Raw genomic sequence first — 25974 nt, forward strand, 5'->3', positions numbered from 1 at the left:
TTCCTATGTACAAATTGCAGTGGTGAGTGGTGCGCAATCGAGAATTCAAGTCGTTCGGAAACGGGAATAGTAGGGTCCACACAGTAGTTCGCCAACACCTACGAAAATAGCTGATTCCCCACAATCGTTCGCGAACGAACGACATTTATACAAAATGACGATTTAGTTCAGTTCGTTCTCTTTTACGATCCATTCTTTCGGGAACGGCACATTTCTACTTCGGACTACTACTAACGGAGAAAGTGTCCTCCTGTTAACGAGTCTGCTCTTTGTTTATATTCTTATGTCAACTAACTCATGATGATTACGCTTGCTGATATTTCCATAGTTTGACATTAGAAATTTTATCATGGAAGATAACAGAAATATTGACAAAGAAATTTTAAATCTTGACCAAAGTAATAACATGTCTGGTGATGCGAATAGGACCGCAGCTGAATGTGAAAATATTAACAGTAATGTGTCTGAAGTACAAACACAGACCAGAAATGCTTCAATTAGTTCTTTACCTTCCTCTATAATGGGTGTTCGCTATGCACATGTCAATTGTAAACCCTATCTAGCTGTCGCAATTTTATGCTTTATAAATCTCATCAATTACATGGACAGATATACTCTAGCTGGTTTGTATAAAATTAGTTATTTATTGAGAACCTTTTTTTTTAAAAAAGAATATCTTCCTTCACTTGCAATTTATATCAAATATAGAAATTAAAAATGAGTGTTTCGTGTATTGTGGGGATGCCTTATTTATTTTAAATTTATTTGTAAATGAAGATAGTTTGTAGTGTATGGAGTTTTTTATTCATCTTCGTTCAGCCTTATAATGATATACTTTTGTTTTATGTCAGGCTTAAAAATGATTTATATATGTAATTTCTTCTAAAGTATATTTTATCCATTTTTGCTAATACTATATTAATGTGCTGTTTATATTATTTATATTTTATATCAAATATTCACTTGTAATTTGAAATTACTGTTTTCTCTTTGGATATTTTTTTAAGGAATACTTATGTAGAATAATTTCAATTAATTGTTGATTTTATCATATAGCCTTATTTTTAAAAGAATTATTTCACTATTTTAATGAACTCATTGAATATTGCTTTGAATGTTGTAATGGTGGGATTAATATTTACCTGTAATTAGTTCATTTTAAAATATTTAAGTATCTTTCTCAACTTAGAATTTTTTTCTATATCACATTACCAAGTTTGTATTTCAATTTATTTTATTTTCAGCCAGGCAATGTAGGCATTTGTATCACAATTATTTGAAATTATTATATGTCTTACATTATGCAAGACTGATTGTATGTTTTAAGTAATGTTATTATAGTGTTAAGTTATGGTATATTATAGGTTTTCATATGAATAGTTATAAAAACAATTTATGTGATTGTGTCATTCACATATTTAATTTTGGAATCATATATGCATCTTGCAGGAAAGGTAAACAGTATGGTATCGTATCACAGTACCATACAATACGTTGCTGAATTACATGCTCAGTCATGTTTTTTCTGTTGCTGGAATATTATTTTAGCTAACCTGATTTGTCTTGTTTCAAAATTATTTGCATCTATATCATTCGAATGATTAAAAATAGCCTTGTATTGGAAGATTGAAACAAGGACTTCAGACTGAAAGGTTAATATATGTCAGATTAATAATAAATAATTAATTAATAACAATTATTAATAATTAAGCTGATGCTTTTTGTAAAGAGCCTATCAGTTTTTATAGTAATGTATATTTGTCTTTAGAAGTTGGTAATGTTATGAGTTTTTTTTGTGTGTATGTGTATCGTATGGAATCTCTTTATCATTTTTCTTGCATGAAGCAAAATTTTGTTCAGTGCAAATTAACAAAATTGGCCTTTAAATGCTATTGTATCTTAAGGTGAAACTTATTTATTTTAGTTAGTATAAGCAACTACTACTTCCGAACATGGAACTAATTCTAGCATTATGATTCTTAATCAATGGATAATTGTAAAAGTAGGTTTATAAAATTTTGTCTTGAAATATTATTCCTATTGGATCTCTCTTGTATATAATTAGGCCCTAATTTATGTTTGAGACACATAATGCTAAAATATTAACAGCATTGTTGTATAAATACTGAGCAGTTGTTAATCCATCTCTTGTGAAATGTTGTAGTTTGGTAGTAAAAATTAAGAATATTTATTCCTTAATAAATATGGGTTCCAAACTGTGCATTTTCACTAAAATTTTGTTAAATGTTTTTGTAATACAACATGACAATTGTGAACTATATTGACATAGTGTTAGAACATTTAAGCTTAAGAGTATTTCAATTTTTATTTTGAATTAGGCAGGGGCATATCAATATAAAATAACACTCAGTGCAAATACTAAAATAATATACCCCTCTTCCTTTCTGGGGAAAAAAAACGAACACTATCTATATAATCTCTTATGCCCACTAGGCTACAAGTGAAATTGCAATCAAACCTGAATAGGAAGGATGGAGGTTTGTTTACCAGCATATACTCCTGAATGGGTTCTTAGCTTGTTCCGGGTTAACAAAATCAAAACACAAATATTAAACCTGAATAGTATATGAAACATTTTTTAAATATTATTTACATATTATAAACTAGTTGTCTTCAGTGAACCAGCTGTTTACTCATCAAATTGAGGTTAATTTCATAATGCCCACAAACTTTAATTATTGAATTTATTTAATTTTTAGCAGGTTGTAGCATTAATTGCTAACAAATAAATAAATAGAAAAATAAAAAATCATTGAAGAAAAAAAAAATATTTCAGTTTGAATTAAATTTTGATCGGGAAACAAAAGGGAAATGTTCTGAATGCTTTGTAAATGATGTTCAGGATTTAGGCTCTTACATTTTACTTTTGAAAAAGCATTAGGTGGTGAATTTTTTTAAGAAATATTTTTCTTTTAGTCGGCATTAAATTTAATTTAAATTGAAATAATTCACTTTAACTAACACATTATGAAATAAATGCTTAGGCAAATTATTTTGAATAATTGAAGTAAACAATGTCGAATATATTTCTGAAATAAAAATTATCATATAATCATAATGGAAAAAAAAAAAAAAAAAAAAACTTGCTTCAGGAAATAAGGGGAAAATACAATAGCTTGCATAAGTTATAAAATATCTAAGAAGTCGAAATTCTTGGTGAAAAAATATCTTTTCTATATAATTTTTTTTAGCTGTTGAAGTAGCAAAATAATTTTATTGATTATTATAATAATTGTATTTATTATGTGATTAGAATTTACATATTTAAATCTAGTAGCACTGTAAAAAAAAGATTGATCTGAATTTGTTGCTTCAGATATTTTATCTAAGAAAATTCACAGTAGAAAATATTTATAATTGTTAAAAATCCAAAATAATTAATGTGCATTTAATAAATATCACATGGTCTTTTCTAGGCTGCTGTGTTTAAAAGTCAAGGGAAGTATCCAAATCATTTAAAAAATTTTATTTATCTGATTGTGAAATAAATTTATTAAAAATACAAATTCTTTGTTTTGTAAAGTATTAGGACTACAATATATGTTCACAATAAATTTTTAAAGTCATTTATTAAAGTCTGGTTATTTCTTTATAATATATATGAATATTGACCTTTCATTAATTCTTTGTTATATTTAACTTGACATGTTCTGCTATATTTGCTTGAAATTTATTTCTTTGTAATTTATCATAATAATTAAATGATTTATTTGGAAATAAGGAAATTGTAAACTAATAACTATAATTTCCAAGAATTTTACTGCTCTAGTTATTTTTTCATGTTGTAATTCAAATAAATTAACATGTTGATTAAGATAACTATGTATTGATATGTGAAACTAAATTGACCAGTAATTAAAAGAGGAACATCATAATGTGCATTTGTCTTGGGCAATAAAATATCCAAATCTGTCACTAGACAAATTGAAAATTGATCCTGAAATGGTAATTGAGAATGGTGATTACAGTAAACACAATACAACTTCAGTGATCTGCCAAACATACATCTTCTTTAAAGCATTTAGAGTACAAACAATACTTTCTCTAGAATTAATTTGAAACATTTGTTTAATTTGGTTGCACCCATATTCAAAAGAAGCAAAACAAAAACTTTCCTAAGTATTATTTATTCCTTATTTTTGTAAGATTGGTTGCAAAGAAGTATATTTCTTAGATACGTAGGTTATAATGGCGAGAAATGAGCTTCAGTTTTTGGTTTTGAACTTTCTCTCAAGAAATAGTGTAGTATTTCCAATTACCTCTGAAAATTTTCATCTTGGGGTAATTAGAAACAGGCTTTTATCATAAAAAAAAATTGTACTTTTCATACATTTGGAATAATTTATTATGAGATAGGAGTGCAGCAGTATCCTGTCTTGCCAATAATGTTAATTATTTTATATCAGATTAAAAGTTGACATTTTAAAAGAATCTACAATGTGAGCTTTTTACTTATTGCCTTTGATGAATAAAGGTTGATTATTAATGATAATTTGATGTTTGAAGAATAAAATCAAGTCTGGGAAAAAAAAGCCCATCTGTTGAAGAAAAAAAAAATGCGATTCTAAGGGAGGAATCTGAAAATGATGATTTTTATCCTTTTTAATAAGAACAGATGCTTATTGTTGAATTTTCAATAAATATGTATATTTTGATTAAGTTAAAAGTATCTGAATGAATGCCCATTATTTGTGTGTTTAGAATATCGATGGTAGTCAACTGAATGTAACAGGTTTGACGAGCACCAGTTTCATTAAATCAAAATTTGTTGTGATATTAATGATAGATTTTTTTTAAAGAATCATATAAGTTATTCTATTGCTTTCTATCAATTAAGTACACTGTTCCAAGTAGTGTAAATGCCAGAGAAAAATGAGTTGAGTAGGAGATTGAATGCTCTGCTCAAATTGAGAGCTGTAATTTCTACTACTAAACTGAAGTACAAGTTTTTACTAATTTTAAACTGCATTTTGAATACTTGGGTGTTTCTTTCTCATTTCTCAAAAAGTTCAGTAATTTCTGGTTTTATAAAGTTTTTTTCCAATAAAATTATGGTACTTTAACTTATTGACCAATTACTTTAATTAATTCTACCTAAAAATCATTCTAAGAGAGAAAGAAAAAGAAATCCCTAATATTTGTAAGCTATTAAATTACTATATTTTCATAACTTAAGAGTAAAATAAAGAAGTTATCAGGGATGTAATGATATTTTTCTTCCAAGTAAAAGAGAAAAAAAAATAAATAAATAAAAAAAAACTTTACGAAACAATGGAATGGGTTTGAAGTTTCAATTATTTAAATGAGTGTGGCAAATCATAAGTTTCTTAAAAATTAGTCAAAAATATAAAAATATTCTATGACAGTTAAATTTATATCCTTAAAAATATAACTTTTGTAATTTTATGAAGTTGTAAAAATTATTTTTGTGCTGTAATATTTTCAGAAGTGTTCATCAAAACTCCTTAACATTTTGCTTACTCTAAATTTAGAGTTAAAAAAAATGCTTTGATTTACACATTTCCCCATTCCAAAATACATTAGTTTGAAATTCGGGAACTTTATGTCGAATGGTTTGTCCTACAATGTGTAAATGGACAGAGACAACGGCAGACATGTTTGTTTTTAGTATTAGTAAATATAACTGAACTTAGGGCTTTAAATATATGGCCCTTTCATGTAAAATGTATCATAATTACATATATTTAAAATGTTAAAAAAATTTTTTTTGAAAATCATTTCAAATTTTTTAATAAAATGATACTAAATTTTCTCAAATTTGATATTTTATTACTTGTGCTATAGTTGAAAGTTATAACATTTTCTGTTAATTTTTTTGTCTCCATATATATCATAAGGTACACTGTGATGTCTTTTGGAGTTAATTAATTGATATATTATCTTCCTTTTATCTAAATACAATTAAGAATAGGCATGTATGCTTCTCGTGCTTCATTGAGACACAAATCTTTGATAGGACTTTAATCAGTGTTTACTTTCCCAAATAGGACATATGGTCATCAATATTTTGTAATATAAAATTATTTTTTATTTTATTTTGAGAAACTGTGCTTGAAATGGTTCTTATGTTCTAAAAAAGGATTGTATTTGATATGTTTTTCCCTGTTTGATTGGAGCCATTTTAATTTTTAAGAATCTGGAAAATCAGAATTAAAAATATTACTTTTCTCTTAAAATAACAATAACTGATTCTTCATTTTTTATGCTCTCTGGTAATGGTGCCCAGGGCATTTGCTTTGTCTGCTCTATCCTTGTTACGCTACTGGGATTAGAAATTGAACACATTTTATCATGGAAGATAACAGAAATATTGACAAAGAAATTTTAAATTTTGACCAAAGTAATAACATGTCTGGTGATGTGAATAGGACCGCAGCTGAATGTGAAAATACTAACAATAATGTGTCTGAAGTACAAACACAGACCAGAAACTACACATATAATTTTATTTTTGATTTGCTGAAAAAAATTAGGACTTGCTTTACATAATGATTTATAATATCCTCATATGTTTCACTTCTCGATTATTTTAATTTTACAGTTTTTTTTCAATTTTCTCTCCTGTTTATTCTCCTGTTCAGTATAAGACTTAAGTTAAAATTTTATATTGCACCAGACAAGGCATTAAAGTTATATGAAAATCTAAAAGATTTGAAGTATTTGTTCAAAAATTGCTAATCATTTATTGAAATCTTTGCGCATAGAATTGCGACATTCTTCTTCGATATTGTTTTAAATTTATGATAAGTTTGCATAATCGCATGTATTATTAGATAAAATGAATGGTTTTGGGTATTATTAAATAAAATATATGATTTTATCATTTTTTTTTACATATATGTTGCTATGTCTGTAACTTTCACAGTTGTTGTCCTAATTTAATAACACACTAATTATATAAAAGTTTTGGACTTGTAAGCTCAATTTATCATAAAGTATTTCACCATTACATATAACATTAAGAAAATTAAATAGTATATGTAAAAATTTGCAGAAATGTTTGATCATATAACAGAAAAAAATGTACTTGAACCACATAATGGAGTTGTGTAATGCTTTATTAACTAATAGTTTTTTTACTTTTAAATGCCTATTATAAGAATAATGCCTATAATAAGTTGTGCAAAGTAATATAAACTTAAATTGAGTTTTCTCAAAGATTTGATTTACTAATTTTTTAATTATCATTTCAACACATCTATTTTTTAATTTGTGCTATTGAATAGGTAATTGAAATTTTTGAAAGCAAAAATAAAATTCTTATTATTTAAAAAGAATTTTTAAAAATTATTATTTAGACTTTTCTTGAACTGTTAAGAAAAAAGACTTGTTTGTTGCAGTGTTTATTAGATTGTTTTGCCTGTTGAATCGGATTTTCATAATGTACAATATTTTTATTCTTTTGCATTTTTATACGATTTGCCTCATTTGTAGGTGTCTTGCAAGATGTTAAATCCTATTATGGACTAGATGATTCTGATGCTGGTCTTCTCCAAACTTCATTTATAATTAGTTACTTAATTATGGCTCCAGTATTTGGGTATTTAGGAGATCGTTACAATAGACGCTATATTATGGCTTTTGGTATATTGTTTTGGAGTGCTACTACATTCTTAGGATCATGCATTCCTAATTCAGTAAGTAATTCAACTTTGAATTTCTTAAATTTATTAAAAAATAGACAAATTATATGTGTTTCATAAAATTTGCTCTAAATCTTAAAATCTTTGAATGTATTACTTTAGAAGGTGGTAAGTTAATTTTCAGTCAAAAAAATTCGTTATTCAAAACTCATGCAAAAATTGTGAACTTTATAAATAAAATAACTATTTGCAAGAAATGTTATGTTCTAGTAAAATTTCAGCTATTTAATACTTTGTAATGGTTAATAAAAACATTTAAAAGCATTAATGATTCTAAATTCTACTTTCAGTTTTGAAATAAATTTTAATTCTCAAAATCTTTGAAAAATTATGAAAGTTTTTCCAGCAACTTAATAGTTATCTTGAGTAGATTTATTGATTAAATTAATTTGATTTCAAAATTGATTTATAAGAATTTATTATATTTAATTGCTTAACATTTTTCCCCCAGACAGTTTTCTTCTAGATTTGCTTACATCTGAAAAAAATATTATGCAAATTTTATTTAAATAAATGTGAATCAAACACATTACTTCTTTCATTCCAATCAAATGTTATGCTATATAGTAAGAAGATTAGTACTGGGTATTTTTACTTTTGGTTTCTATAATATTCATTCATGAATTAGCTGAGTGTGAAGTTTTTTATATTAAAAAAAAAGTGAGAAATATTGTATTTGTGAGGTTGTGTGGCTTATTGTGTACTGTGAGACTGTATATACATTTTTTGTAAAGATTTTGTGTATGAAAAATGTATTGATACTGAGATCATGATTGTTATTATAAAATAACAATTGTGCAGAAATATTGTTTTGTTTGTTAAGCTGAAACTGGAACAATATCTTGAATTATTTAAAAATATTGATTATATGGCATTATGGATTCAAGTACAAGCTGTAAAATTATGCCATACTGTGTAGTCTGAAATATGAGGATTTTCCCTACATATTAGTATGCATATTTATTAAATTATAAAAATGGAAGTAATCTAATATATAATAATTAATTTAATACAGTAAAAATTGTAATACTGAATTAAAAGAATGATTCCTGCTTCAATAGAAAATATTAGTAACTTTTAGTGCTTTTCTTTTAGAGTTTAAGAGCAAATGCAATTAAAAAGCTAAAATTTATAATTAAAAGTTAAAAAAGCTAAAAGTTGGAATTATATGAAGCAGTAAGCAATTATTTGCTAGCAGTAAGTGAACTCTTTGCCCAGGATTCTGAATTTTTATTGGCGCGTACCAGTTTACATGTATCATGCGAGTTTGAATTAACTCCATTTTAAAAATCTAATATATAAAGAATCTACAGTTACATAAATGAATTATAAATAATAACTGCTTACTTTAATGAATTCTTCCATTGAATTGAGTCTATTTTTCTTTATCTTGTGCTGCGTAGCAATGTTCAACTTTGTTGAAAATTAAAATGATTGGCAGAAAAAGCAATTAAATTTTGTATATGTAGAAGAATCTAATTATGTGAATTCACAAAAAGTTTTGTAAATGTATATTTCTCAGTGGATAAGCTATGTTTAAAAAAATTTTTGCAATAAAAAAAAATATGCATAGCTATCTAAGCAATTATTTTTATGTGTGTACATCATAATTTATATATACTCATTTCTACTAAGTTGGAATAAAATTCATGATATTTTTGTTTAATGAATCTTTTATTATTAAAGATTAGTTTGTATTGTTTATATAAAAATATAATAATTCTTGTAACTAATTTCAGTATTTTTGGTGGTTTATGTTCACTCGAGCATTAGTTGGTACTGGCGAAGCAAGCTATTCCACTATTGCACCAACTGTCATAGCTGATTTGTTTACTGATAATCTTAGAACTCGAATGCTGTCTTTGTTTTATTTTGCCATTCCTGTCGGAAGGTATGTTTATAAAAGAATGTCATAAATTGATTGCATAAACATTAATTATAATAAATATCTCTTTAAATGGAGACTGTAACTTGATGGACAACATCTTTGATTTTGTTCACTTTTTTCTTATTTACCTTTTTAAATATCATAGAGTAATTAATCAACTTTTTCTGGTTTTTTTCCCCTGAGAGATGTTATTTTTGTTTGATTGTGGGCTTTTCAAAAAAATGTATATTTAAATTGGAATTTTTTAAATTTAAAAATGTTATAAAATTTATTGAAGTACTCTAGACTGAGCTTTTCCTTATATTTTCTAGACACATTTTGTTTACACATGTGATGTTTTTCATTATTCAATTAAAATTGTATTTTTAAGAAAATTTTAAAGATGAAAATTAATTAATGGAAATATGTTTTCTCAAGTCAGTTTTTTAATTCAAATACATTACTGAATAAGTAATGTATTATCTTCTCTTTTATTCTTTACTTAGATAAAGAGTAAATTTTTCTTAAAAGTTTTTTCATCTATAATATAAAAAGCAGTAACTCTTGCAAAATTATTTTTTTTTCATAAAATGAACAGATGTATAGAAAGAATCTATGAATAATATGATAAAAATATATACATATAATGTAATAACTATATTAACATAAACAAAAAATCTTTTGTGAAGTCGATTGACAGCCCTGAAAAGTCATTAATATTTTTAAAGTTAGAAAAAGCTTATTTTTTGTAAGTTAACTAACTCTGCCATTAATATTTTTTATATATTAATGTAGTATATTTGTAACTTGATGAACTGCTGCCCCAAATTAAACTTACTAACACATTTTTGGTAATTATTCAAAATACGTTGACTAATATTTTAAAATTATATATAATTGGGAGAATAGTGAATTCCATATAAGCATTTATTACCTATTGAATGATTATGTTTTGTTACAAGATGAAAATTGTTATTTTTCTGATTTAGGATTTTCATCTTCATCATTACTTCTGCCATGAAATAAAGACTAGTTGATTGCATTTAAAATAAGTTTTTTGGCTTGTTTAGATGATGATTGAAATGAAGAATATTTGACAGAATCGAAACTGGTTAATCTAAAGAAGACATTTGATTGTTTCGAATGCTGATGGTCAGATTATGTGGGGGGGGGGGAAATCAAATTTACAATTACCATTACCTGAAAGGACCGAAATTCCAAAACAGCCACAAACTTTAGGGTGAATTTGATACATGCCATTAGTTGTAAATGAGAGATATAGCTTATGAGCCTTCTTATGATGTGATTATTATGTATTGATCAGAGTTTCCATGCAAATTGTTTACGAATGCCTGTCAGAGAGAGGCCTCTAGAACCAAGGCCAATAGTATGCATTTCTCTCAGCTTGTTATAAAAAAAAAACTCTGTTTTTATAGATCTAGGAATACTATTCTTTACAAAGCAAAATTTGTGCCTTTTCTCTGATGAATTTAGATTTAAGTGTTTCTGAATTAGTCTTGAAAGAATGCTTTGGGTTCTTCAAAATAAGTTAAAGCAACTTTTTATGTAAGTGAAATGTTTGCGGGAGAAGGCAAACATAATTTTGAATGGCTGCTATGACTTTTGAGAATTAGGCCTTCCAATTAGATTATATAGTGCTGTTCTGGTGCCAGTTAACACTCTCCAATATCCAGTTACCGAATGCAGTGTACTTTACAATAATTTTGATTAAACAAAAATTCGTTGGAAAAAAGCATATGCATCGGTTTTTTCTATTAAAACAAGGATTTTACTAAACAATGCTTAATAATTTGTTAATACTAAAATCCTAACGCTTAGAAGTTTTTCACTATATGGAAAACGTTTAATGTTTTCGCAAAAATCTAAATACAGCATAAGTTAATATGAAAAGTGCAAATAATAGTTACGAGTTATTTTTGTATCTACTGTAACATTTTCTTTTCAGTAAGATCTAATTCTCTTAGAATACACATTGATCATGCCATCATAATGTAAAAATATTTAGTTTATTATGAATTGGCGTTTATTCTAAATATTTGTTTTTAATGCAAATCAAGAAATATGATTAACATTTTACTATGTATTAAATCGTTTGCATTAAAATGTACTTTGAATTTTTGTTACAGAAAAAAAAAAGGTTTTTTTTTTCTCACTGCAAAGTTATTTCTGCTTATTCAGAAAAAATATAAAATAGTCATATATTATATCTTAACTATCTTAAATATCACAGCTATGAGTTTTTAAATTTATTTAATTTTGAATACACAAAAAATATCTCAAGTCTCATTCTTTAAAGAATATAAATCTTTATCAAGCAAATGCATAAAAGTGAATTATATTTTCTTTGAAATATAATAACCGGTTAAATAAATAACTCACAGAAAATAAAGTTCAACATTAATATTGTTCATCTTAGTAAGCAGATGGCAAGAAAAAGAGAAGGTGAAAATGCATTCAAAGTTTATATAGTTTCAAAAGGGAATTTTTTCTTAATTTGAATTATCTTTATTTTAGACTCTGATAGGTAGGAAAACCGCACATAACTCTAAAGTTTGTCTGAATTCAAGTGCTTAGATTATTAATTTTAAGAATGTGAATAAATTGATTTTCTTATATTTATTCAGGATGCCCCCAAAATGTTGAAAAAGCTTTATTTCCTTGAATATTGAAATTAGGCATATTCTTTTAACGAAAAAGTTTCTTCAGAGTTTTTTCTGTATAGAGGATAATAAAAAGTTGATGTAATTAAATATTTATACGGCCCCATAATAAAAAAGTGTCAATGAGTAAACTGTTTTACCTATACAAATCTATAAGGACACAGTTTCAAGATTCTGTTTAAAAAAATTGTCGACTTACAGCATTTTTCTATTCTCCTGAGCTGTATTTGAGCGATTTTCTTTGTATTTTTCAGGTATAATGTACATATCACGAACGATTATAGAAATAACGTAATCAGAAAATAATGTGTATATTATCTTTTATTAAATTTACAAAAAAGGTAAGATAATATATTAATTGAAGCGTTTAAAAAACTCTTAAAATGAACACTTTCGACAACTATAAAAAGTTGCATTCTTTCAATTACTTGAGCACATGCGATCAAATTTTTAACTTGTGCCTTAAAAACAAGCTTTTTGAATTTATCAGCAAACATTGAGAATGTATACTGCCAAAGTCAATTCATCATTTAATTGAGATATAATGCCAATCAAAATTAATTATATCGATTTACCATTTAGTGTATTGTACAAAATGAAGCCTACTAAAGAGTTTCAAAAAATGTCATACCCACATTTATAGAAAACTCGTGTTAAACCATTAGTACAAATAATGGGTTTTTACCGTTCTAAAAGAGATAGTTTTGACGATTTATCTTTCTATTTCGACAAAAGCTACATTCGTTTATCCAAATTACATTTTCAGAAAAGGATTTGATTTTACCTAAGGTTAGAGCCCAATTATAAAATTGTAGATGTCGATCATGTAGGCAGGGTCGCCAGCCAAACAGGAATCGTGTGGGAATTTCGGGAGGTCTGGAAAAGTCAGGGAAATTTGTTATATAGTTGGAAAAGTTTTATAAATTGGTATTTTTATCGAACATGATAATTCCCTGGTATTTTTTCATAAGTAGAAGGAAACATCTTTGGCAACTGATGAAAATTAAACTTTTGCTGATTGTCTAAAACAAATTATTAAAGAGAAAGATTTACCACCATCTAATTTATTATATATATGTATAAATATATAATATTTTGCGTACTATGGAAAAAGGCAGCCTAACTGAAGGCTGACTCCTGTTTCTGTTATGATTTTAAGCTTTAATGGTGTCTCTTTTATTTAAAAAGATGTATATAGAACTATCGCCCTTCCCTCCTCCCCCATTTCTTCGAACGTTAATCCGATCATACCACGGGTTACGAAAGTGAAAGTATGAATTTTGAATATTAATATTCAAAACTGATTGTGAAATATTGACCCATTATTATAATTCCAAAGCAGGCAGCAAATAAATACTTTACAATAATTATTTCCCCCCATCTTTTCGGAGATCTTTTTGTTGAGTTATAAAGTACCAGACATTATTATTTTTTCCGTGAAACATTTTTTTTGTTTATTTATAAACATTATGAATACAGATTACTAAATTCTTCATATGAATGAATGCTATGGACGATATGAAAGGGATGTTATTACTAATATTTTCTTCGAGTATTTTTTTGTTTAATTTTGTGTTCTTTTAACATTTTCCACCATTCAACAAAATGCTCTATGATTTTAAAATATTAAACATGAGAAATTAATTTGTTTGATACATTATAGGTACACATTCCTCTTGTATGTTTTTTAACAGTAGGGCAGCATTTTTTTATAAGGTTTGTTGTATATAATTTGTTTGCCACAAAAATTTACGAAATTCATTCAAACTACCTTTTTGAAATTTACTTATTTTGAAAAATATTTTTCCTTTAATGTAATGAAGAAAAAAATTGATAAGGATCAATTTTACAGGTTAAGCATTAAGCCAGCATGCAAGCGGTTTTTTTATTTTTTAAATTTTATAGTTGGGGGACTAAAAGTTAATGCTGTTTTGATTTTATTGAAGAATTTTTCTTATTCTAATGATTCTAATGCAGAGATTTCATTTTGTATTTGTAAATTATTTTTTTTTTCTGTTAGTAAAATTATTATTCAGTTCTGATTGGTATGTTGGTAAACAATATTGGAAGGAAACAAATGATTTCATTCTTAAGCACTCCATGAATGTGCATATAGTATTTTTGTACTGCATTTTTCGTGAGTAAATTTGATGAACAGTTCTAAGATATGACTGGTTGGCTAAAGGTCTGTCTAGATGGAGATGTATCTTCTAGTGTTGGTTAATATATTTGCAAAAAAAGGGAAGAGGTTTACATAATTTAAGCTTATCTGGAATTCAATAAATGAAAATGTTTTTTGTTCTGAGAATGAAATTTTATTTTACATTGATTTTAGTTAAAAGAGTAGAACAGTTTTTCAAATAAAGGTAAGAACATATTGTGCAATAATTAAATGGAATAAATTAAAGCGACACCGTTCTGAAGATATTCGAAACATCCGAAAAATATCAGGGAAATTTCTTCAAAAATTTGGAAATGTTAGGGAATTTCAAACAGCAGAAATGCTGGTCACCTTGGTAGTTGACTATATAACAGTTCATGGATGCTAGTTATTACGCAGAAATAATCTATACATTGTCGAGTTTGGAATGTTAAGCTCTACTCTGATTGTTCTTACACTTACATGAGGATAACTTGAAAAGTAAGATAAATGTGAGCTTCTGCATCACATGTATAATACCTCCTTCTCTCCATTACTCTCTGTGAAAATAAGAATCTACTAGTTTGTAGTCGCTAAGTCATTATGCAAAACTATTTCCAATTCAAAGAACATAGGAAGTGATTAAATTTTGATTCAACCTGTTTTCAACTCAGAACCTTGCAATGATGCTATATCATTGTTAAAGATAATAATGTTACTTTCTCATGGCAACAGTAATGCAGAGAGAGGAATTTCGATCAATAAATATTGTCCATGGGGGAATATGGAAGAACACAGACTCACTGCAAGAAGAATAGTTTATAACAGCATTCAAACAAATAGTGGAATAAATAATATTGAAGTGCAAAAATAATTGATTTTAAGTGTCAGGAATTCATGAGCTAAATATGAAGATTATGAGGAGAAGAAATGAAAGGAAGTAAGCAAAACTTTGGGAATTAAAAAGAAAGGAAATTAAGGAGGGGGGGGAGAGTAGAAGAGCATCATCTCAAAGAATGAAAAGCAATAAATAAAATTCTTCAGGCAGCTTAGAAAGAATTTCAAGAGTTGACGAAAAATTACAAGCCTCAAAACTTCACAAAAAGAATCTTTTATAACTTTTTAATTCATATAAATCATGACTGGTTGTTTTAAGCCAAGAATTTTTTATTAGTTTTTTAATAATTGATATTTCAGTTTTGAAAGTAATGCTGTAATTTTTTGCATTTTAATGTAATATGCAAGCATTTATTTGTTACTTGAGTTATTATCTTTGGTAAGACGGTACATCGCACAGCAATTTGGCTACATTTTTATTTTCATTTATATGCTTTACATGACAGTTCAAATGAGCAACAATGATTGTTAAGAAATCCTGATTTAAATGTTTTTTGATTAACATTTGTAGGAAAGACTGATATAGGGCAGTAGCGGTACTAGAATTAAATTTAAATAGGAAACTTGGAAAAATACGAAGATGGCTGTTATATAAAACGTTCTACCATTAAAAATACTAAAAAAAAAATATTTATTTTGAAGTGAAAAAAATATATTGGAAGCAGAGACTTTTTTTTTGTTACTAAAGAATTGTGATTTGTGTCACTGAGATACTGTTTGATTCATAATGTTGCCATTTGACACATTAAAAAAATAATTCATAAAAAATAATTAAACATTTTAAAAATAATTTTCCTAAATTGCATGCAGCTATTCAAAACTCATTTTTTTGTCAAAATAAAAGTCATGCATTCTAGGGTTAAATTAGCATCTTGCATCTAGTTTTATTTGTAATAATAATTGGAGTTGAATTTTTTTTATTCATTGATAAAAGCATACGTTTTTGTATAGAAGAGGTAATTTCTTATGATTTATTAAAGAAAAAAAAAAAAAAAAAGACGTGAAGTAATCTTTTGGCATTTTTTTTTGTTTAAATCCTTACTAAAATCTTTTTTATAAGGTGCATATAATCATATTTTTATATACACAAATAGTTATGAATTAAACTATTATCACCTTAAAATTTCAAATATTTTACACCAAATTAAAATACAAAGATTCATGTATTCGTGATATATGTAGTTTTGCCTTTCCCCCTAATTATAGCGAATTTTTAGAAACATTTTTATGTATGATTTGCAACAGTAGTTTTATTTGCTGAAATTTAAATCAAACCTATTTCATTGCTTTATCAAACCTGTAAATTGTGTGTTTTCCTTCGGTCAAAAAAGTTTACTTTATCTCAAATAACATTTTAAATTAAGAATTTTATTTTATTCTTAATCAATGAAAAGGAAGTAAGTGATTTTGTATCTTTCCAATATTAGATTCTTTCTGTTTTTCTCTTCCTCTGATCTTAATCATGAGTTGACATTCATTTCAGGATTAGATTTTTTGAATCATATTTATTAAGTGTACATAAATTATTCAGGAGAATTTCATGACTTCTAAAGGTATAGATGTTTTTTAATTATGCATGCACAATATTTAATAGTAAATAATTCGCCAAAGAACTCCTTTATAGTTACAAAATCTTATTTAATTCCAGAACAGATGTAAATTTTCTAAAAATTAAAATTATTTTCATTTTTTTTAATGTTTTGCTCTAAATTCTTAGTTTTTTTTTAAATGCAGTATGTTAACTCATCTTCATTTAATTTCAAAACAATGAAATTAAATGAATTAAAATAATTTTTGAATATTAAAAAAAAATATTTAACTTCAGTAATTTCTTATAAAAGTAAAGATTTTAGCCACTATTCTGCTGCTATTTTTTATATTTTCAATGATTGTGGGATAGATTAATGAGTTTTTTTTATATTTAATTCGATGAAAAACATGTTTGCGAATACTTGGAAATATATTTTCTTTACAAACAACGCTTCTCAGAGGCTGAAGATTTATTTTCAAGTGCAACGCTAATATTAAGGCCGGGGGGGGGAGTAAAGGTTCCAGCCTCAAAAGAAAGTAGCAAAAATATCTAGTTAACAGTTTGTTACTCTGTTCACGTCTCGCCTATCGCATTGTTTTGCCTATAATTTAAATATTTAGCATTTATATATTAATGAAATTTATTCTTAATTTTTCTCATTCGGTTTAGTTTATAGCAATTGTAAATAATATATTTGGCATTTAAAAAACAGATGCTCGCTCACACACGCACACACTTATCTTTATTAAAACAAGTTTATTAATTATAAAAGAATGTAAAAAATGGCTGCAAAAATTGATAAAAATGAAGAGTATGAATGTAAAGCATAAACAGTATTTTTTATAAAAGAATATATTCATTGTATTCTTTTAATTCTCTTAAGGTAATCTTTGATATTCTTCTAATTTAAATAGATTGGTGTGATATCGACTTAGATCTGTGAACTTACTAGACTGTTCACTTTCTTTAGGCTTATAGCATAATTTGTTGCACATTTATTTCAACACTTGTGAATTATTGCTTAAAAGAAGTGTGGTATTTATTTAAATCATAAATAGTTTTGAAATGCTTATAATTAAATCATAAAAAGATTAAATCATAATGACTTTCTACTTTTAAAAAAAGTGTTTATATGAAATAAAATTTTTTCTTATAGTGGTTTAGGTTATATTGTTGGACCTGGAGTTGCTAACCTTATTGGGCACTGGTATTGGGCCTTACGAGTAAGTTCAATTATTACATTGTAGAACATAACTTTCATTGATAAAATATATCTTTAAGATTTCAATTTTTCTGCACTTATTTTGTGTCGCTTTTTTCCTTACAAAAATTATTTATTTTGATTGTGTCATGTATACTGTGACTTTTATGAATGTTGTAAAGCAATCCAGAATCTTATGAACTTTCTGAAAATAATAGAATAAATTTTAAAAATTTTAAGGTGATGAATTTAGTTACTAGTCAAAATTTGAGAAGGAGCTAATTTGATTGAACATTGCAATAAAATGTTATGATCATTCTGGATTTTTTTTTAAATGTCCTTTAAAAAATGTAAATTTGTTATCAGTGAAAATATATAATCAGTAAAGCCAGCACAGAACTCGATAGGATGGAATATACTTAATCTACTGGATTTACCTAGCATTTAATTTTTAAAACTTATTTTTTCTGGTAGTCATTCTTTTTTTACATCCATTTATTTATCATTATTTTTTTGGTTTCTTTTTTAAAGAAACCAAACAAATTCAGTGTTTTCAGTATATCTTTAGTATAGCCTGGTAAGACGATTAGATGTGCTTTTTCTTTTTATCAAGAAGAAATTAATTTCAATTCTAAAATTAGTCTTTCTTTCAAGCAATAAAAGACCTTAATTTTTTATTTTTTTTCATTTACAAAACAAAATTTTCCAATTTTGTGCTTTGAGCGTAATGATGATTGAGGGGCAGGTGAAATTTAGACGAAATTTTCAAAGTTTTTGAATAATGTTTCATATAATAAATAATTTTCTACCACAAATTTTTGCAGTAATATTTTGTTATACATCAAGTAGCAGTCAGTTGTAATATGTCGATTGTAATTTTACACATGCTTTTATTTTGCTACAATAATCATACCATTTCCGATGCCTAGGCAATATCTATATCTTACATATCTAAATTTGGGAACGTCTCCTTATATGTAATAAGGAGTAAATAAGTTATATTTAATTGTTTCCCCTGTGTATTCATATGCCGATACCTGTAAGCCATTTTGTATCTAACCATGATGTTGCATTATTAAATGAAAATATCCTTAAATCCATAATACTATAGAAATTTTAATATAACTTTTAAAATGGCTGTTCTGTTTTATGGCTGTTTAAATGGCTTTCTATTGTTATCAAAATAATATTTTGCTAAAGTGTGACCTAATTTCGTATATTTTTGGTGGGGAAAACAATTATAAATCTTGAAACTCTCCAAAAATATATCAGATTAAATCTAGATTCTATGTTCTCTTGAAGATTGCAAGGTATAGTTTAATTTAATGAGACTTGCTACTGCTATCTATTTTATATTACATCTAATAAAATATATTAAATTGTAGGTGACTCCTGTGCTTGGAATATTGGCAGTTGTATTATGCTTAACTGTTCTAGTAGAACCTCCCCGTGGTGAAGCTGAAGGTGGAGTTTCACTAGAGACTACAAGTGTGATTGAAGACATAATTGCAGTATTCAAAATGTAATTTTTTTTTGTTTAAAATATTTATTTTATAACATTTTAAATGCATATTTCGGTATATTTTATAACTTAATGTTAAAAGTCGTTGACATTCCGTTTATTACTGTGTTAGCCAGAACTCGGTGTATTTTTATTTGTTAATTAAAAAACACAGTGCTTTAATTATTCATGAGTTTTAAAACATTTTTCAGACCGTCTTTCTTATGGGTGACTTTGGGCTTCACTTGTGTTACCTTTTCTGTTGGAGCTTTAGCATGGTGGGTACCAGATTTCATGACAAATGCTCTTGAAGTGCATGGTGAAAAACCTGACAAAGTTTAGTAAGTAAATTTGAACTTTCTTACATGGTTTTAACATATTAAGTTGTAATGAGGATTGCAATACATTTAGAAAAATAGAAATTGAAAAGAAAAAATCTTTTCTTATACAGCATCAAGTTTTCTCTTTTCCAGTGTGTCTATTGTATTCGGTGCTATTACATGTTTTGCTGGGATTGTTGGTGTAGTTCTCGGATCAGCTACTTCTCAATATTACAGGAAATATAATCCTAGAGCTGACCCATTAATTTGTGCATACAGCATGATTTTAGCAGTTCCTCTTGTGTATTTAGCTTGTATTACTGCCTCACCTTATACTTATTTATCATATGTAAGTAATAACTTTTTTGTATCTATTCTAACGTTTATCCAGCCTTACTTTTCATTATTTTGTATTGTCCATTGATTTGAACGCTTCTTATTTCTTGCTGTCTATAAATGTTATGGTTTATTGTGACATTTAGGAATTTTTTTATTGGGCCTCTTTAAGTATTATGTGAATTGCACATGCATTAGGGATTGTCTTTATAATTTTCATTCTATTAAATTTTTCAGTAGGAAGCCACATAGTTTCTTTTCTTAAACAGAGTATGAAATGTTATGTAATTAATTGCAAAACCATGGGAAATGTACGAGAATAAAAACCCCTCTAGAGATGTTTAATTAAAAGCAAATAGAGGAAATAAGTGCTTTTCCTACATTTTCTATTAATCTTATAGTTGATGTATTTTCTATTAATGATTAGTTGATGCCGTATTTTATCGATAGACCATGTATGTGTCGTCTTGCAAAAATAGGCATTGAAAGATGTGTGTGATAAAATGTGTATTCAAAATCATTTTTTTCTTTCATGTTTATTTATCAAAAGGAGATTAAATAAAACCAATAAAAAAACTTATTTTATGCTAAATTAAAGGCTTTATTTATAATGAGACAAGGAAAGGAAATGGTGGATACCTAATTAAAGGCGGTATTTTAAAATTCTTAAAGAAAAATAAGAAAACTCAGTCGCCAGAAAACAAAATAAAGGCAGAGAAAGTTGCACAACATCAAATGAGATTAGAATAATTAGAAAATTACGTTTACGTCATAGACTGAAATCATCTGAGAGTATACAAAGACAAATATCGCAGTGCAATGTGAAGTTGAGTGCGAGGACCATTCAACGCAAGTTACAGTAATCTAGTGTAAATGCAAGAATTTAATAAAAAACGCTATTTTTAAATCAGAAGCGAAACTTGAAAAGATTAAATGAAACAAAATCCTATGTTAATTGAATAACTCAACAATGGGTAAGTGTGATTTGGAGCATAGAAAGAAAAATCTCTATCTATTTGGTTGCAGTGCCATAAAATACAGACGGAGAAGAATAGAAAGATTTCCATCTTGATTGCATTGAGGCTACTATTAAACACTCTGTTATTGTTATTATTTGGGTGTTAGAACAGCAAAAGGAGTGGATAGAATTTGAGGGATTAATAGGAATATAAATGCCCCAAAATGTAGAAATGAAATACTCTTTCCGTAAGCTACTGCCTTCTGCATGTGATATTTCTCAAATTATAAAAAACTGATATTTCAACAAAAATCAGCTCCATATTATGTTGCCAAAGTGTGTAAAAACTGGTTTCAAGACTATTTCACTACTAGAATGGCCAAATAGACAAATTTCACTACTGGAATGGCCTGGAAATAGCCCAGGCAACCCAATCGAAAATCTATGGAATATGCTAGGTACACAGAAGCAATCCAACAATAAAACTGAATTAATTGAACTAATAATTCATTCATGGTATCACATTATAGCACCTGAGAAATTAAAATCATTGGTATGGAACAGCCTGGCAAACTCGTAGTTGATGATAAAGGTTACTCAACTAAATACTAACTGCCATAAATGAAAATTTTTGTAAATATCATTATTTCTGTTTCATTTTTCTTCTTTATAAATGCTATTACAATACAAATTCACATTTTAAAATTTTAGATAAATTGGTGGTGAAATCATCTTCAAAATTATGTATAATTTCTTGGTATCTTTCTTAATAAAATTGCCTTCATGAGTCATCAAACTTCAAAAATGCGCTTTTTCCAAAGGTTTTCACAATTTTAGCCACTACTATATGTGGGGCGTTGTGATCTTCCTCGAACTCGACAATCCAATTCAAACCACAGGTTTAAAAGAGTTTCACAAATCTGCTCAGAATCCGTATCTCATTTCCATTAAACATTTTGTTATTAGTGACAGGCTTTCCAGATTTCTTTTACAAGAATGATGTATAACTCCTGCAGTAACATTAAAAACACTAGTGGATAATATCCCTCATAGAATAGCAGCAAAGGGTGAAATTATCTGATATTAGTAATCGTCGCATCTGCAGAATAAGCAAAAGTATAAAGGTGTCCAGATGCTTTTAATTGTGTTTGTAAATTAAGTTACACAATATTAGAAGTTCAATATTCGTGCAAATAATAATCGCTAACATAATTAAAAAAAAATTATAATGCCTAATTTATTGCAATTTATGCTGCTTTCTTAATTTATGTATATGAACAAGTATTTAATATATATCCTAAATTTTATAGAATTCAGAATCAACATTTGAAGATTCAAGATTAAAGACTCGATTTGTGAAAAAAACCCTGCGTCATTTCTAAATCGTACAGGACTGAAATTTTTATTTAACTTCCTTGTTACTGGGAACTGGTTTATATGCCACAGCCTTTCATTGGTGATTTTTACCAGTGAATTACCTAGTGACAAAATATGATCCCAAAACATCGAATTGCCTTCCTCAAGGTTCAGTTTTCCTCTTTTGGCTTTCTGGCTGCATAAAAGAGTATGGCAAACTGAAATAAGAAGACATTTAATTTATTGTTGCCTTTAGGAGAATTAATTTCTTTATCTGACGTGTAAAAAATTAAATTTAAAAGTAATTTTAAACAGATTTATTACTAAAACACGAAAGTTTCTTTTAACACAATTTTGATACTGTAACTTTGATGCTTGCCAAGGTTGGTGACTTGCTTATCAGTCAACTACGGAACAAATTGGACTACAATGATCTGCAAACGATACAATATTTTTAATTCACGAAAAAGTGGTAGATGATTTTTCTTAAGATTTCATTACACGTTTGATATTCTTCTTCGACTTTCACCTTTCTGTTCGCATACTTAAGGTGCATTGCATATAAGTCATTTTACAAACTTGGCTCACTATAAATAAGGAATTTGCAATATTTATCCGGAATATTTCTTATTACATTTTAAAATAAAGTTCCTATTTAAGGTGAAATTTGGCACATTGTGAATTTTGTGATATTTGGCATATTGTTAGAGCAGTTTGAAATAAAGTTACTAAATTTTTGAACGCTAAAATCCCAAGTTTAAATCAGTAGAAATGGTCTGCCCGAAACTTTCTTGCATACTCTCCAATGAAGGTGTTATTCCCTTCCCCTGTTTAAGATTGAGGATTTTGCGTAAAGCCGCAAATAGCTTGACTGACATTGGTAAATAATAGTTACGAAATAAAGATCTTTGACGTTAATCATATTTTTACTAAATCTATCTTGCGTATATATGTTTTGAACCTTTTTCTCTGACCGATTGAAACCAAATTTTGACAAGGAAACTTCATTTGTAGTTACAAGATCGTATATCAAATTTCATTGATGTAAGTCTTGCATTTATGATTTATTTCTTTTACGTGCATGCGGAAGTATAGTCAAACCTTTGACAGCTTTGCTTTAAAATTTGATAAAAATCTGCAATTTTAGGTGCTAAATCTGTATACCAAATTTTATTTATCTAGCTCTTTACGTTTTGAAATTATCGAGTTCACTTGCACTCAAACTGGCAGACAATATTCTTGTGGATAATTTCCACAGTATTCCAGTGGATTTATTATATTATTTTCTAAATTGAAACAGCAAGACAGACAAACGTTCTTTTAATAGATATCGTTCAAAATTGGGTGGCAATCCACAAATTTGGTCTTAAGTCTACATCCAGATTTCATCTGTCTAGCTCAAAGCTTTTATGTTCGCAGACAGGCATAATGCCACAAATGTTTTTCGAGATCAGGTTCTTAAACATGGAGATTGTTTCAATTTTTTCACGATTATAATATTTTTTCAACAATTCGTATACCAGAAAGTAAAAGGTACTTAACGAAATAGTGCAAACATAATATATCAGGATAATAGGTTCGCCGTTAAAGGATTGAATGGATAAATTCGATTGATTCAGTAGTTGAAAATGAATACTTAATTCTCCAGAAACATTTTCTTGTATTTTGTAGTTTTTAAAATTTTATAACTGAACAAACAAATGTGTATAATAAGGGTTATGTTTTTTTAAACCTTTATGCTATGGAATTTTTTTTATCGTTAATATAGAATTTTTGGAACCAATAGCACATATATGGCACTTATTTTCAAAACATGGTCCTATTGTTTGGTAAAAGATGAAAATGAAATATAGTCTGATAAACATGTTGCTTTAGATTATTCTCTTGGTCGAGAAATTCTCGTATACCACTTTTTCGTGTAAATTCGCATTCTTACTCCACATAAAGGTATTTATTGTATTATGCACAGATATACTATAGATTCTACCTTTTGTTGAAGAAGGATTTTATTTTTGCTAACCAAACAAAATACAATAAATGATATAAAATAAAACATTTATGATTTGGTTAATGCTTAGTCCTGACAAATTAAAAAGTAGGCATTTAATGATTTCTGGCAAGTTTTATTGATTTTTCAAAGAAAAATTAAAATTTCTTTGATTTTTGCAAAAAAAATTGTCTTTTTCTTTGAACTTCAAAAATTTCCTCATTTTTAAGACATCTTTTAATTTTCAAACTTGTTGTTTTTGTTTGTATGAATTAGCTGTCCTCTTAATTTTAATTAACAAAAATTTCTTAGCTTTATGGTCATAATTTTATATTTGTGAAATTACAGAATCATGTTATGTCTGCCAATAATTTGCAAATCCTCTTAATAATTTGTAGTTGCTTGATTTGCACTTCCCATTTTTTCATTATTTTATGTTGCAATAACTTTTTATAGAATGAGCAAACTATGTTTTAAAAAATAGATGAATCTTGACATTTATTTCTTCTCTCATTTTTACTTTTGTATATTTTGAGCATTTTTTATTTTATGCAACACACATTTTAAAAGCAATACTCGTCGATAGAGCCTTATTTTTAGTATAAAGATATTTTTGATTTATATTCTCTAGCTAATTGTTGTATTATATTTTAGGTTTTCATCTTTTTCGGGGTGACACTTTTATGTATGAATTGGGTGTTAGTAGCTGATATTGTTTTGGTATGTATCGTATATATCTTTCATGTAATTAGCGTTACATAAATTATAAATAATTCCTTTAAATATAGTTTTTTTTCTTGGTAAAAAGTATAGTTGAAGTTTTATGCTATTTTTCTCTAAATTTTTTTTAGTAAATGTCAGTAATGAAAGCACATTTATCGTCTATAAAATTGTAGTAATATCATAAATCGTTTGGCCGGTTTTTTTGTATTAATATTTTTGATGTTGCTTTTATTATTTCTCATAAATAATATTAAATTCACCTGTTTTTGTGTACATTATTCTAAACTGAAATTTAAAATATTCAGGCATAAATACTTTGAAACAAATTGGCACAATATAATGCCATGGCATGCATTTTCTTAGTTCGAAACTTGAAACCATAATACACCTTCATCAGAATTTTTTCTTTGCGTTGCTTTTTTTTATTATTATTATCAGGGTCTTGAACATTTTCAGTTCTTAATCGTATCTCTTTGAAAACAAGTTGCTTGGGATGTAAGTTTAGTGAATGTAAGTAAGAAACCAGTAAAAAACCAGGACATTGCACTAATTAGAAAGGATAATATAATCCACATACTATTTAAGTTTTCTTCACATACGATTCAGTTTTTATAATGCTATTTAAAAAATTATTTCAGTATGTTGTTGTGCCGAGGCGTAGGTCTATGGCAGAAGCTATTCAAATAACCGTCTCTCATCTCTTAGGAGATGCATGTAGCCCGTATATTGTAGGCCGTGTAAGTTGATTTTATTTTCTTTCCTTTTGAATACAATTTCTTTGCAATACAATT

The 25974-nt window shown here is 27.1% G+C and overlaps 1 protein-coding gene across 1 annotated transcript in view; it reads left to right on the plus strand.

Annotated features, from left to right (window-relative positions):
- The first annotated feature begins 225 nt into the window (after nt 1–225).
- The window catches only part of LOC129960894 (protein spinster homolog 3-like), a 44814-nt gene continuing 19065 nt past the window's right edge, over nt 226–25974 (plus strand). Inside the window, exons 1-9 of the mRNA XM_056074613.1 lie at nt 226–623; nt 7477–7679; nt 9425–9576; nt 17958–18024; nt 19388–19524; nt 19716–19844; nt 19977–20172; nt 25115–25180; nt 25822–25920. Coding sequence (XP_055930588.1) covers nt 350–623; nt 7477–7679; nt 9425–9576; nt 17958–18024; nt 19388–19524; nt 19716–19844; nt 19977–20172; nt 25115–25180; nt 25822–25920 — 1323 coding nt within the window. The 5' untranslated portion in view covers nt 226–349. The remainder of the gene's footprint in view (nt 624–7476; nt 7680–9424; nt 9577–17957; nt 18025–19387; nt 19525–19715; nt 19845–19976; nt 20173–25114; nt 25181–25821; nt 25921–25974) is intronic.

This window comes from Argiope bruennichi, chromosome X2 (genome assembly GCF_947563725.1).
Source record: "Argiope bruennichi chromosome X2, qqArgBrue1.1, whole genome shotgun sequence".
Classification (NCBI taxonomy): Eukaryota; Metazoa; Arthropoda; class Arachnida; order Araneae; family Araneidae; genus Argiope; species Argiope bruennichi.